This window comes from Dendropsophus ebraccatus, chromosome 2 (assembly GCF_027789765.1).
Source record: "Dendropsophus ebraccatus isolate aDenEbr1 chromosome 2, aDenEbr1.pat, whole genome shotgun sequence".
Lineage (NCBI taxonomy): Eukaryota > Metazoa > Chordata > Amphibia > Anura > Hylidae > Dendropsophus > Dendropsophus ebraccatus.
Window position 1 is genome coordinate 3244707 of NC_091455.1, and position 15625 is coordinate 3260331.

At 53.4% G+C, this 15625-nt stretch overlaps 1 protein-coding gene across 15 annotated transcripts in view; it reads left to right on the plus strand.

Annotated features, from left to right (window-relative positions):
- Window positions 1-15625, plus strand: part of PLEC (plectin) — a 297784-nt gene that overhangs the window by 104142 nt on the left and 178017 nt on the right. For 2 of the 15 annotated variants that reach the window (XM_069956898.1, XM_069956899.1), the window contains exon 1: window positions 8546-8617. The exons of the other annotated variants lie outside the window; for them this stretch is intronic. In XM_069956898.1, the coding sequence (XP_069812999.1) occupies window positions 8602-8617 (16 nt within the window). In that variant the 5' untranslated portion in view covers window positions 8546-8601. Of the gene's footprint in view, window positions 1-8545; window positions 8618-15625 lie in introns of those variants that run through there. 15 annotated transcript variants of the gene reach the window in all.

Here is a 15625-nt window from a genome sequence, read left to right on the forward strand (position 1 = left end):
CCTGTGAGGCCGGGGTAGTAGGGCCGTATCAGACTCCTGTGAGGCCGGGGTAGTAGGGCCGTATCAGACTCCTGTGAGGCTGGGGTAGTAGGGCTGTATCAGACTCCTGTGAGGCTGGGGTAGTAGGGCGGTAGTAGGGCCGTATCAGACTCCTGTGAGGCCGGGGTAGTAGGGCCGTATCAGACTCCTATGAGACCGGAGTAGTAGGGCCGTATCAGACTCCTATGAGGCCGAGGTAGTAGGGCCGTATCAGACTCCTATGAGACCGGAGTAGTAGGGCCGTATCAGACTCCTATGAGGCCGGGGTAGTAGGGCCGTATCAGACTCCTATGAGGCCGGAGTAGTAGGGCCGTATCAGACTCCTATGAGGCCGGGGTAGTAGGGCCGTATCAGACTCCTGTGAGGCCGGGGTAGTAGGGCTGTGTCAGACTCCTGTGAGGCCGGGGTAGTAGGGCTGTGTCAGACTCCTATGAGGCCGGGGTAGTAGGGCCGTATCAGACTCCTGTGAGGCCGGGGTAGTAGGGCTGTGTCAGACTCCTGTGAGGCCGGGGTAGTAGGGCTGTGTCAGACTCCTGTGAGGCCGGGGTAGTAGGGCTGTGTCAGACTCCTGTGAGGCCGGGGTAGTAGGGCCGTATCAGACTCCTGTGAGGCCGGGGTAGTAGGGCCGTATCAGACTCCTGTGAGGCCGGGGTAGTAGGGCCGTATCAGACTCCTGTGAGGCTGGGGTAGTAGGGCTGTATCAGACTCCTGTGAGGCTGGGGTAGTAGGGCGGTAGTAGGGCCGTATCAGACTCCTGTGAGGCTGGGGTAGTAGGGCCGTATCAGACTCCTATGAGACCGGAGTAGTAGGGCCGTATCAGACTCCTATGAGGCCGGGGTAGTAGGGCCGTATCAGACTCCTGTGAGGCCGGGGTAGTAGGGCCGTATCAGACTCCTATGAGACCGGAGTAGTAGGGCCGTATCAGACTCCTATGAGGCCGAGGTAGTAGGGCCGTATCAGACTCCTATGAGACCGGAGTAGTAGGGCCGTATCAGACTCCTATGAGGCCGGGGTAGTAGGGCCGTATCAGACTCCTATGAGGCCGGAGTAGTAGGGCCGTATCAGACTCCTATGAGGCCGGGGTAGTAGGGCCGTATCAGACTCCTGTGAGGCCGGGGTAGTAGGGCTGTGTCAGACTCCTGTGAGGCCGGGGTAGTAGGGCGGTGTCAGACTCCTATGAGGCCGGGGTAGTAGGGCCGTATCAGACTCCTGTGAGGCCGGGGTAGTAGGGCTGTGTCAGACTCCTGTGAGGCCGGGGTAGTAGGGCTGTGTCAGACTCCTGTGAGGCCGGGGTAGTAGGGCCGTATCAGACTCCTGTGAGGCCGGGGTAGTAGGGCCGTATCAGACTCCTGTGAGGCTGGGGTAGTAGGGCTGTATCAGACTCCTGTGAGGCTGGGGTAGTAGGGCGGTAGTAGGGCCGTATCAGACTCCTGTGAGGCTGGGGTAGTAGGGCCGTATCAGACTCCTGTGAGGCCGGGGTAGTAGGGCCGTATCAGACTCCTATGAGGCCGGGTAGTAGGGCTGTGTCAGACTCCTATGAGGCCGGGGTAGTAGGGCTGTGTCAGACTCCTGTGAGGCTGGGGTAGTAGGGCCGTATCAGACTCCTATGAGGCCGGGGTAGTAGGGCCGTATCAGACTCCTATGAGGCCGGAGTAGTAGGGCCGTATCAGACTCCTATGAGGCCGGGGTAGTAGGGCCGTATCAGACTCCTATGAGGCCGGGGTAGTAGGGCCGTATCAGACTCCTATGAGGCCGGGGTAGTAGGGCGGTAGTAGGGCCATATCAGACTCCTGTGAGGCTGGGGTAGTAGGGCCGTATCAGACTCCTGTGAGGCTTGGGGTAGTAGGGCCGTATCAGACTCCTGTGAGGCTGGGGTAGTAGGGCGGTAGTAGGGCCGTATCAGACTCCTGTGAGGCCGGGGTAGTAGGGCCGTATCAGACTCCTGTGAGGCCGGGGTAGTAGGGCCGTATCAGACTCCTGTGAGGCTGGGGTAGTAGGGCCGTATCAGACTCCTGTGAGGCTGGGGTAGTAGGGCGGTAGTAGGGCCGTATCAGACTCCTGTGAGGCTGGGGTAGTAGGGCCGTATCAGACTCCTGTGAGGCCGGGGTAGTAGGGCCGTATCAGACTCCTGTGAGGCTGGGGTAGTAGGGCTGTATCAGACTCCTATGAGGCCGGGGTAGTAGGGCTGTATCAGACTCCTATGAGGCCGGGGTAGTAGGGCTGTATCAGACTCCTATGAGGCCGGGGTAGTAGGGCTGTATCAGACTCCTATGAGGCCGGGGTAGTAGGGCTGTATCAGACTCCTATGAGGCCGGGGTAGTAGGGCTGTATCAGACTCCTGTGAGGCCGGGGTAGTAGGGCTGTATCAGACTCCTATGAGGCCGGGGTAGTAGGGCTGTATCAGACTCCTGTGAGGCCGGGGTAGTAGGGCCGGTGGGACGGTTGCCTGGCAGCAGTCTGTGAGTGGGCTCCACATCATGTAGGGACTGATCTGGAATACTCTGTGAAACCTGCCCCCATGTCATCTCTGTATTTGCCTCTCTTCTCCTCTGTGTCCTTCTCAGCCTCTCTTGGCCTCTTTTTTTTTCTATCTGCCCCCAGAGTCTCCCTTGGCCTCCTCTATCCTCCTCTTTAGGTTTCTTTCTCCAGGGTTACCCTTGGCCTCCACTTCTTATTCTTGTTGCTCACAGGGTCTTGCTCCTCTACTTTCATTGCCACCCACCAGATCCCCCCCTGCCTCCTCCAGCCTTTTTTCTGGTTGCTACATCCAGGAACCTCTCTAGGCCTCCAGTGTTTTTCTCCTCTCATAGCTGCCCCTCTGATTTCGTCTCACCCCTTATCCCGGAGTCCCCTCAGCCTCCTCTGTCCTCTTCTTCCTGTCACTTTCCCCCGGAGTCCCCTCAGCCTCCTCCGTCCTCTTCCTGTCACTTTCCCCCCGGAGTCCCCTCAGCCTCTTCTGTCCTCTTCCTGTCACTCCCCTCAGCCTCCTCTGTCCTCTTCCTGTCACTTTCCCCCGGAGTCCCCTCAGCCTCCTCTGTCCTCTTCCTGTCACTTTCCCCCGGAGTCCCCTCAGCCTCCTCTGTCCTCTTCTTCCTGTCACTTTCCCCCGGAGTCCCCTCAGCCTCCTCTGTCCTCTTCCTCCTCTTGCCCTGGGCTTCCCCTTCCTTCCCCCACTCATGTTCCCTGTCTCTGCCATTTCTCCCTGTGTTCTGCTCCATTACCTTAAATAGTCAGAATGTAGCTGAAGCCCTAAGCCGGAGGCGGCGAGCACAGGGTGCAGGCAGGACGGGGTTAACTTAGGGGGGCAGAGAAGGTGGCATATTAACATGCAGTGTATAGATGATGGAGCTCATACACCCTATATACTCTAGTGTACTGTCTATAGAGGAGAAGGATGGGGTCATACACCCTATATACTGTAATGTGCTGTCTATAGAGGAGGAGGATGGGTCATACACCCTATATACTGTAATGTGCTGTCTATAGAGGAGGAGGATGGGGTCATACACCCTATATACTCTAGTGTACTGTCTATAGAGGAGAAGGATGGGTCATACACCCTATATACTGTAATGTGCTGTCTATAGAGGAGGAGGATGGGTCATACACCCTATATACTGTAATGTGCTGTCTATAGAGGAGGAGGATAGGTCATACACCCTATATACTGTAATGTGCTGTCTATAGAGGAGGAGGATGGGGTCATACAACCTATATACTGTAATGTGCTGTCTATAGAGGAGGAGGATGGGTCATACACCCTATATACTGTAATGTGCTGTCTATAGAGGAGGAGGATGGGTCATACACCCTATATACTGTAATGTGCTGTCTATAGAGGAGGAGGATGGGTCATACACCCTATATACTGTAATGTGCTGTCTATAGAGGAGGAGGATGGGTCATACACCCTATATACTGTAATGTGTTGTCTATAGGGTAGGAGGATGGGGTCATACACCCTATATACTGTAATGTGCTGTCTATAGGGGAGGAGGATGGGTCATACACCCTATATACTGTAATGTGCTGTCTATAGAGGAGGAGGATGGGTAATACACCCTATATACTGTAATGTGCTGTCTATAGAGGAGGAGGATGGGTCATACACCCTATATACTGTAATGTGCTGTCTATACAGGAGGAGGATGGGTCATACACCCTATATACTGTAATGTGTTGTCTATAGAGGAGCAGGATGAGTATACACCCTATATACTGTAATGTGCTGTCTATAGAGGAGGATGGGTCATGCACCCTATATACTGTAATGTGCTGTCTATAGAGGAGGAGGATGGGGTCATACACCCTATATACTGTAATGTGCTGTCTATAGAGGAGGAGGATGGGGGTCATACACCCTATATACTGTAATGTGCTGTCTATACAGGAGGAGGATGGGTCATACACCCTATATACTGTAATGTGCTGTCTATAGAGGAGGAGGATGGGGTCATACACCCTATATACTCTAGTGTACTGTCTATAGAGGAGAAGGATGGGTCATACACCCTATATACTGTAATGTGCTGTCTATAGAGGAGGAGGATGGGTCATACACCCTATATACTGTAATGTGCTGTCTATAGAGGAGGAGGATAGGTCATACACCCTATATACTGTAATGTGCTGTCTATAGAGGAGGAGGATGGGGTCATACAACCTATATACTGTAATGTGCTGTCTACAGAGGAGGAGGATGGGTCATACACCCTATATACTGTAATGTGCTGTCTATAGAGGAGGAGGATGGGTCATACACCCTATATACTGTAATGTGCTGTCTATAGAGGAGGAGGATGGGTCATACACCCTATATACTGTAATGTGCTGTCTATAGAGGAGGAGGATGGGTCATACACCCTATATACTGTAATGTGTTGTCTATAGGGTAGGAGGATGGGGTCATACACCCTATATACTGTAATGTGCTGTCTATAGGGGAGGAGGATGGGTCATACACCCTATATACTGTAATGTGCTGTCTATAGAGGAGGAGGATGGGTAATACACCCTATATACTGTAATGTGCTGTCTATAGAGGAGGAGGATGGGTCATACACCCTATATACTGAAATGTGCTGTCTATACAGGAGGAGGATGGGTCATACACCCTATATACTGTAATGTGTTGTCTATAGAGGAGCAGGATGAGTATACACCCTATATACTGTAATGTGCTGTCTATAGAGGAGGATGGGTCATACACCCTATATACTGTAATGTGCTGTCTATAGAGGAGGAGGATGGGGTCATACACCCTATATACTGTAATGTGCTGTCTATAGAGGAGGAGGATGGGGGTCATACACCCTATATACTGTAATGTGCTGTCTATACAGGAGGAGGATGGGTCATACACCCTATATACTGTAATGTGTTGTCTATAGAGGAGCAGGATGAGTATACACCCTATATACTGTAATGTGCTGTCTATAGAGGAGGATGGGTCATACACCCTATATACTGTAATGTGCTGTCTATAGAGGAGGAGGATGGGGTCATACACCCTATGTACTGTAATGTGCTGTCTATACAGGAGGAGGATGGGTCATACACCCTATATACTGCAGTGTGCTGTCTATAGAGGAGGAGGATGGGTCATACACCCTATATACTGTAATGTGCTGTCTATAGAGGAGGAGGATGGGTCATACACCCTATATACTGTAATGTGCTGTCTATAGGGGAGGAGGATGGGGTCATACACCCTATATACTGTAATGTGCTGTCTATAGAGGAGGAGGATGGGTCATACACCCTATATACTGTAATGTGCTGTCTATAGAGGAGGAGGAGGAGGTCATACACCCTATATACTCTAGTGTACTGTCTATAGAGGAGAAGGATGGGGTCATACACCCTATATACTGTAATGTGTTGTCTATAGGGTAGGAGGAGGAGGTCATACACCCTATATACTCTAGTGTACTGTCTATAGAGGAGAAGGATGGGGTCATACACCCTATATACTGTAATGTGCTGTCTATAGAGGAGGAGGATGGGGTCATACACCCTATATACTGTAATGTGCTGTCTATAGAGGAGGAGGATGGGTCATACACCCTATATACTGTAATGTGCTGTCTATAGAGGAGGAGGATGGGGTCATACACCCTATATACTGTAATGTGTTGTCTATAGAGGAGCAGGATGAGTATACACCCTATATACTGTAATGTGCTGTCTATAGAGGAGGATGGGTCATACACCCTATATACTGTAATGTGCTGTCTATAGAGGAGGAGGATGGGGTCATACACCCTATATACTGTAATGTGCTGTCTATAGAGGAGGAGGATGGGGGTCATACACCCTATATACTGTAATGTGTTGTCTATAGAGGAGCAGGATGAGTATACACCCTATATACTGTAATGTGCTGTCTATAGAGGAGGATGGGTCATACACCCTATATACTGTAATGTGCTGTCTATAGAGGAGGAGGATGGGGTCATACACCCTATATACTGTAATGTGCTGTCTATAGAGGAGGAGGATGGGGGTCATACACCCTATATACTGTAATGTGCTGTCTATACAGGAGGAGGATGGGTCATACACCCTATATACTGTAATGTGTTGTCTATAGAGGAGCAGGATGAGTATACACCCTATATACTGTAATGTGCTGTCTATAGAGGAGGATGGGTCATACACCCTATATACTGTAATGTGCTGTCTATAGAGGAGGAGGATGGGGTCATACACCCTATGTACTGTAATGTGCTGTCTATACAGGAGGAGGATGGGTCATACACCCTATATACTGCAGTGTGCTGTCTATAGAGGAGGAGGATGGGTCATACACCCTATATACTGTAATGTGCTGTCTATAGAGGAGGAGGATGGGTCATACACCCTATATACTGTAATGTGCTGTCTATAGGGGAGGAGGATGGGGTCATACACCCTATATACTGTAATGTGCTGTCTATAGAGGAGGAGGATGGGTCATACACCCTATATACTGTAATGTGCTGTCTATAGAGGAGGAGGAGGAGGTCATACACCCTATATACTCTAGTGTACTGTCTATAGAGGAGAAGGATGGGGTCATACACCCTATATACTGTAATGTGTTGTCTATAGGGTAGGAGGAGGAGGTCATACACCCTATATACTCTAGTGTACTGTCTATAGAGGAGAAGGATGGGGTCATACACCCTATATACTGTAATGTGCTGTCTATAGAGGAGGAGGATGGGGTCATACACCCTATATACTGTAATGTGCTGTCTATAGAGGAGGAGGATGGGTCATACACCCTATATACTGTAATGTGCTGTCTATAGAGGAGGAGGATGGGGTCATACACCCTATATACTCTAGTGTACTGTCTATAGAGGAGAAGGATGGGGTCATACACCCTATATACTGTAATGTGCTGTCTATAGAGGAGGAGGATGGGGTCATACACCCTATATACTGTAATGTGCTGTTTATAGAGGAGGAGGATGGGTCATACACCCTATATACTGTAATGTGCTGTCTATAGAGGAGGAGGATGGGGTCATACACCCTATATACTGTAATGTGCTGTCTATAGGGGAGGAGGATGGGGTCATACACCCTATATACTGTAATGTGCTGTCTATAGGGGAGGAGGATGGGGTCATACACCCTATATACTGTAATGTGCTGTCTATAGAGGAGGAGGATGGGTCATACACCCTATATACTGTAATGTGCTGTCTATAGAGGAGGAGGATGGGTCATACACCCTATATACTGTAATGTGCTGTCTATAGAGGAGGAGGATGGGGTCATACACCCTATATACTGTAATGTGCTGTCTATACAGGAGGAGGATGGGTCATACACCCTATATACTGTAATGTGCTGTCTATAGAGGAGGAGGATGGGGTCATACACCCTATGTGTTGCCCTCCCTTTCCCCCTGAGTGGTGCCCATGCCTTTCCCCCTGAGTGGTGCCCATGCCTTTCCCCCTGAGTGGTGCCCATGCCTTTCCCCCTGAGTGGTGCCCATCCCTTTCCCCCTGAGTGGTGCCCATGCCTTTCCTCTAAGTGGTGCCCATGCCTTTCCACCTGAGTGGTGCCCATGCCTTTCCCCCTGAGTGGTGCCCATGCCTTTCCCCCTGAGTGGTGCCCATGCCTTTCCCCCTGAGTGGTGCCCATCCCTTCCCCCTGAGTGGTGCCCATGCCTTTCCTCTGAGTGGTGCCCATCCCTTTCCCCCTGAGTGGTGCCCATCCCTTTCCCCCTGAGTGGTGCCCATCCCTTCCCCCTGAGTGGTGCCCATGCCTTCCCTCTGAGTGGTGCCCATCCCTTCCCCCTGAGTGGTGCCCATCCCTTCCCTCTGAGTGGTGCCCATCCCTTCCCCCTGTGCCCCTCGGTTTCCCTATGAGTTGGGTTACGCCGGTGTCCTGTGTTGTTGGCTTAGCTCTTAATGCCAGTTAGTCTGTGACATATGACGCTGCCCTGTTATTTATATCTGGCTCGGCCCCCCGGCTGCCTCTCGGGACCCTCGCCCCTGTGGATGCAGAGCTATCCTCGCCACCCTCTAGAGCAGTGCTTCTTCTGGTCTCCTGTGCCCGGTTCCTATGAAGATTGTACCAGGTGGGTCCTGGGTGCAGCTCCCCCTTTATTTTTGGATGGGTTATTCCAGGGCTGGTGACAACCAGTCTGTGCCAGTCCATGATGCCACTCTGTATAGAAACCTAGTAATACAAGCTGGCATCTCACCTGGTATGTGGGGCAGGGGGCACTGGGAGATGGCATCGGGGATCTGTGTGCTGTCAGGGCTGCCATGTCCTGGTGGGTGGTCCGTCACTTGTTTATCTGCTTGTGGACAGATGGGCGCCAAAATTATCTGCGCCGGTCACCAGTGTATACACTGACACACTGTAACATACCCTCTGTATACACCGACACACTGTAACATACCCTCTGTATACACCGACACACTGTAACATACCCTCTGTATACTGTATACACCGACACACTGTAACATACCTTCTGTATACACCGACACACTGTAACATACCCTCTGTATACTGTATACACCGACACACTGTAACATACCCTCTGTATACACCGACACACTGTAACATACCCTCTGTATACTGTATACACCGACACACTGTAACATACCCTCTGTATACACTGACACACTGTAACATACCCTCTGTATACACCGACACACTGTAACATACCCTCTGTATACACCGACACACTGTAACATACCCTCTGTATACACCGACACACTGTAACATACCCTCTGTATACACCGACACACTGTAACATACCCTCTGTATACACCGACACACTGTAACATACCCTCTGTATACACCGACACACTGTAACATACCCTCTGTATACGCTGACACACTGTAACATACCCTCTGTATACTGTATACACAGACACACTGTAACATACCCTCTGTACACACCGACACACTGTAACATACCCTCTGTATACTGTATACACCGACACACTGTAACATACCCTCTGTATACTGTATACACCGACACACAGTAACATACCCTCTGTATACACAGACACACAGTAACATACCCTCTGTATACACAGACACACAGTAACATACCCTCTGTATACACAGACACACTGTAACAAACCATGTGCCATGTGACCCTGGATTCTGATCATGTGACCTGTGTCCTATAATCCGTATCTGGGCGCATCGTGTTCTCCACACCTATCGATGGACGGGAACTTCCAGGCGTCTTATTACAGAGAAATTGAGAGGGGGGAACATGAGAAAGGGGGAGCCCCGGAGGGCAGGAAACCGCAACCAGGGTCAGCGTGTCACTGTGTGAACACAGCCGTATATGGTATGTTGTGTTATACCACTGAATGCAACACATGCCAGAGGGGTTAGTACAATCCATGGGGGTGGGGTCATTTCTGCATCACTGCTCAGCACTAATATTAGTAGAGTCCGCGGGGGCGGGGTCACGTAGCTCAACCCTGCTTGTACATTCATCTATAAGGCAGTAATATTACTACAGTCCGCGGGGGTGGGGTCATGTGGCTCAGCCCTCCTTGTACACTCATCTATAAGGCAGTAATATTAGTACAGTCCGCGGGGGCGGGGTCATGTGGCTCAGCCCTCCTTGTACATTCATCTATAAGGCAGTAATATTAGTACAGTCCGCGGGGGCGGGGTCATGTGGCTCAGCCCTCCTTGTACATTCATCTATAAGGCAGTAATATTAGTACAGTCCGCGGGGGCGGGGTCATGTGGCTCAGCCCTCCTTGTACATTCATCTATAAGGCAGTAATATTAGTACAGTCCGCGGGGGCGGGGTCATGTGGCTCAGCCCTCCTTGTACACATCTATAAGGCAGTAATATTAGTACAGTCTGCGGGGGCGGGGTCATGTAGCTCAGCCCTGCTTATACATTCATCTATAAGGGAGTAATATTAGTACAGTCCGCGGGGGGCGGGGTCATGTAGCTCAGCCCTCCTTGTACATTCATCTATAAGGCAGTAATATTACTACAGTCCGCGGGGGTGGGGTCATGTAGCTCAGCCCTCCTTGTACACATCTATAAGGCAGTAATATTAGTACAGTCCGCGGGGGGCGGGGTCATGTAGCTGAGCCCTCCTTGTACATTTATCTATAAGGGAGTAATATTAGTACAGTCCGCGGGGGCGGGGTCATGTAGCTCAGCCCTCCTTGTACATTCATCTATAAGGCAGTAATATTAGTACAGTCCGCGGGGGCGGGGTCACGTAGCTTAGCCCTCCTTGTACACTCATCTATAAGGGAGTAATATTAGTACAGTCCGCGGGGGTGGGGGTCATATGGTTCAGCCCTGCTTGTACATTCATCTATAAGGCAGTAATAGTAGTACAGTCCGCGGGGGCGGGGTCACGGAGCTCAGCCCTGCTTGTACATTCATCTATAAGGCAGTAATATTAGTACAGTCCGCGGGGGCGGGGTCACTGAGCTCAGCCCTGCTTATACATTCATCTATAAGGGAGTAATATTAGTACAGTCCGCGGGGGGCGGGGTCATGTAGCTCAGCCCTCCTTGTACATTCATCTATAAGGCAGTAATATTACTACAGTCCGCGGGGGTGGGGTCATGTAGCTCAGCCCTCCTTGTACACATCTATAAGGCAGTAATATTAGTACAGTCCGCGGGGGGCGGGGTCATGTAGCTGAGCCCTCCTTGTACATTTATCTATAAGGGAGTAATATTAGTACAGTCCGCGGGGGCGGGGTCATGTAGCTCAGCCCTCCTTGTACATTCATCTATAAGGCAGTAATATTAGTACAGTCCGCGGGGGCGGGGTCACGTAGCTTAGCCCTCCTTGTACACTCATCTATAAGGGAGTAATATTAGTACAGTCCGCGGGGGTGGGGGTCATATGGTTCAGCCCTGCTTGTACATTCATCTATAAGGCAGTAATAGTAGTACAGTCCGCGGGGGCGGGGTCACGGAGCTCAGCCCTGCTTGTACATTCATCTATAAGGCAGTAATATTAGTACAGTCCGCGGGGGCGGGGTCACTGAGCTCAGCCCTCCTTGTACATTCTTCTATAAGGCAGTAATATTAGTACAGTCCGCGGGGGCGGGGTCATGTAGCTCAGCCCTCCTTGTACATTCTTCTATAAGGCAGTAATATTAGTACAGCCCGCGGGGGCGGGGTCACGGAGCTCAGCCCTCCTTGTACATTCATCTGTAAGGCAGTAATATTAGTACAGTCCGCGGGGGCGGGGTCACGGAGCTCAGCCCTGCTTGTACATTCATCTATAAGGCAGTAATATTAGTACAGTCCGCGGGGGCGGGGTCACATAGCTCAGCCCTGCTTGTACATTCATCTGTAAGGCAGTAATATTAGTACAGTCCGCGGGGGCGGGGTCATGTAGCTCAGCCCTCCTTGTACATTCATCTATAAGGCAGTAATATTAGTACAGTCTGCGGGGGCGGGGTCACGGAGGTCAGCCCTGCTTGTACATTCATCTATAAGGCAGTAATATTAGTACAGTCCGCGGGGGCGGGGTCACAGAGCTCAGCCCTGCTTGTACATTCATCTGTAAGGCAGTAATATTAGTACAGTCCGCGGGGGCGGGGTCACGTAGCTTAGCCCTCCTTGTACACTCATCTATAAGGCAGTAATATTACTACAGTCCGCGGGGGCGGGGTCATGTAGCTCAGCCCTCCTTGTACACATCTATAAGGCAGTAATATTAGTACAGTCTGCGGGGGCGGGGTCACGGAGCTCAGCCCTCCTTGTACATTCTTCTATAAGGCAGTAATATTAGTACAGTCCGCGGGGGCGGGGTCACAGAGCTCAGCCCTGCTTGTACATTCATCTATAAGGCAGTAATACTAGTAGAGTCCGCGGGGGCGGGGTCATAGATGTTTATATTTCATGCCGCACCTGTTATTGTGTACCTGCCTGGTGCCCCTCTTCTTGCTAATAGTGCAGCACTTCAGCCCTGGACAAGTGTGGCTTATGTACAGCGGTTCCAGCAGGGACTGTCGGTGCCCCCTGCAGGCTACTGCTGGGTTTCATGGCAGCCACGCTGCTTCTGTATCCGGAGGGGACACCGCCAGATGGATGTCAGCCTGTGTACATGACATCCTGTCAGGACCCTCGCACCCCTCCCCACCCCCCAAGTGGACTGTATACAGGGTCACCGCACAGTATACAGGGTCACCGCACAGTATACAGGGTCACCGCACAGCACAGTATACAGGGACACTGCACAGTATACAGGGTCACCTCACAGCACAGTATACAGGGACACTGCACAGTATACAGGGACACTGCACAGTATTCAGGGTCACCGCACAGTATTCAGGGTCACCGCACAGTATACAGGGTCACTGCACAGCACAGTATACAGGGTCACCGCACAGCACAGTATACAGGGACACTGCACAGTATACAGGGACACTGCACAGTATACAGGGACACGGCACAGTATACAGGGACACGGCACAGTATACAGGGACACGGCACAGTATACAGGGTCACCGCACAGTATTCAGGGACACAGCACAGTATACAGGGTCACCGCACAGTATACAGGGTCACCGCACAGCACAGAATACAGGGACACTGCACAGTATACAGGGACACTGCACAGTATACAGGGACACTGCACAGTATACAGGGTCACCGCACAGTATACAGGGACACTGCACAGTATACAGGGTCACCGCACAGTATACAGGGACACCGCACAGTATACAGGGACACCGCACAGTATACAGGGTCACCTCACAGTATACAGGGTCACCGCACAGCAGAGTATACAGGGTCACCTCAGGGTATACAGGGTCACCGCACGGTATACAGGGACACGGCACGGTATACAGGGTCACCGCACAGCACGGTATACAGGGACACGGCACGGTATACAGGGACACGGCACGGTATACAGGGACACGGCACGGTATACAGGGACACGGCACGGTATACAGGGACACCGCACGGCACGGTATACAGGGACACCGCACGGCACGGTATACAGGGACACCGCACGGCACGGTATACAGGGACACCGCACAGCACAGTATACAGGGACACCGCACAGCACAGTATACAGGGACACCGCACAGCACAGTATACAGGGACACTGCACAGTATATAGGTTGAGCCCTGTGTAGAGCGGTACGGAATATTAGCCATCTCCTCAGCTGGCTATTAGAGAGGCCAGTGGCAGATCAGGGGTTAACAGGAGTGTAATATGGAATCTGGCACTATGGAGGAAGTATCATCTCTCAGGATGCGACTCATTATCCTCCCAAACTCCCCCCCCCCCCCCCTGTACTGCTGACCGGTCCCCAAACTACCCAACCCCCCCCTGTACTGCTGACCGATCCCCAAACTACCCAACCCCCCCCTGTACTGCTGACCGATCCCCAAACTACCCCCCCCTCCCCCTGTACTGCTGACCGATCCCCAAACTACCCCCCCCCTTTACTGCTGACCGATCCCCAAACTACCCCCCCCCCCTGTACTGCTGACCGATCCCCAAACTACCCCCCCCTGTACTGCTGACCGATCCCCAAACTACCCCCCCCTGTACTGCTGACCGATCCCCAAACTCCCCCCCCCCCCCCCCCCGTACTGCTGACCGGTCCCCAAACTACCCAACCCCCCCCTGTACTGCTGACCGGTCCCCAAACTCCCCCCCCCCCCCCCTGTACTGCTGACCGATCCCCAAACTCCCCCCCCCCCCTGTACTGCTGACCGATCCCCAAACTCCCCCCCCCCCCCCTGTACTGCTGACCGGTCCCCAAACTCCCCCCCCCCCCCCTGTACTGCTGACCGATCCCCAAACTACCCCCCCCTGTACTGCTGACCGATCCCCAAACTACCCCCCTCTCCCCCTGTACTGCTGACCGATCCCCAAAACTACCCCCCCCCCCCGTACTGTTGACCGGTCCCCAAACTACCCCCCCCCCTGTACTGCTGACCGATCCCAACAGCAAAAGCCGCAAAGCCGAGACAGTGCGGGGGGGGGGGGGGGAATAGCAGAGCCGAGACAGGAGGGGGGGGGGGGGGGAATAGCAGAGCCGAGACAGGAGGGGGGGGGGGGGAATAGCAGAGCCGAGACAGGGGGGGGGGGGGGGGGAATAGCAGAGCCGAGACAGGGGGGGGGAATAGCAGAGCCGAGACAGTGCGGGGGGGGGGGGGGGGGGAATAGCAGAGCCGAGACAGTGCGGGGGGGGGGGGGAATAGCAGAGCCGATACAGTGCAGGGGGGGGGGAAATTACAGAGCCGAGACAGTGCGGGGGGGGGGGGGGGGAATAGCAGAGCCGAGACAGTGCGGGGGGGGGGGGAATAGCAGAGCCGATACAGTGCAGGGGGGGGGGGAAATTACAGAGCCGAGACAGTGCGGGGGGGGGGGGGGGGAATAGCAGAGCCGATACAGTGCAGGGGGGGGGGGACAGCAGAGCCGGGACAGTGCGGGGGGGGGAATAGCAGAGCCGAGACAGTGCGGGGGGGGGGGGGGGGGGTTGGAAATAGCAGAGCCGAGACAGTGCTGGGGGGGGGGGAAATTACAGAGCCGAGACAGTGCGGGGGGGGGGGGGGGGTTGGAAATAGCAGAGCCGATACAGTGCAGGGGGGGGGGGCAGCAGAGCCGGGACAGTGCGGGGGGGCGGGGAAATAGCAGAGCCGAGACAGTGCGGGGGGGGGGAATAGCAGAGCCGATACAGTGCAGGGGGGGGGGAAATTACAGAGCCGAGACAGTGCGGCGGGGGGGGGGGGAATAGCAGAGCTGATACAGTGCAGGGGGGGGGGGGGGACAGCAGAGCCGGGACAGTGCGGGGGGGGGGGGGGGGGGGGAATAGCAGAGCCGAGACAGTGCGGGGGGGGGGGGGGGGGTTGGAAATAGCAGAGCCGATACAGTGCAGGGGGGGGGGGGGGGGGGACAGCAGAGCCGGGACAGTGCGGGGGGGGCGGGGGGGGGGAAATAGCAGAGCCGAGACAGTGCTGGGGGGGGGGGAAATTACAGAGCCGAGACAGTGCGGGGGGGGGGGGGGGAATAGCAGAGCCGATACAGTGCAGGGGGGGGGGGGGGGACAGCAGATCCGAGACAGTGTGGGGGGGGGGGGGAACAGCGGAGCCGAGACAG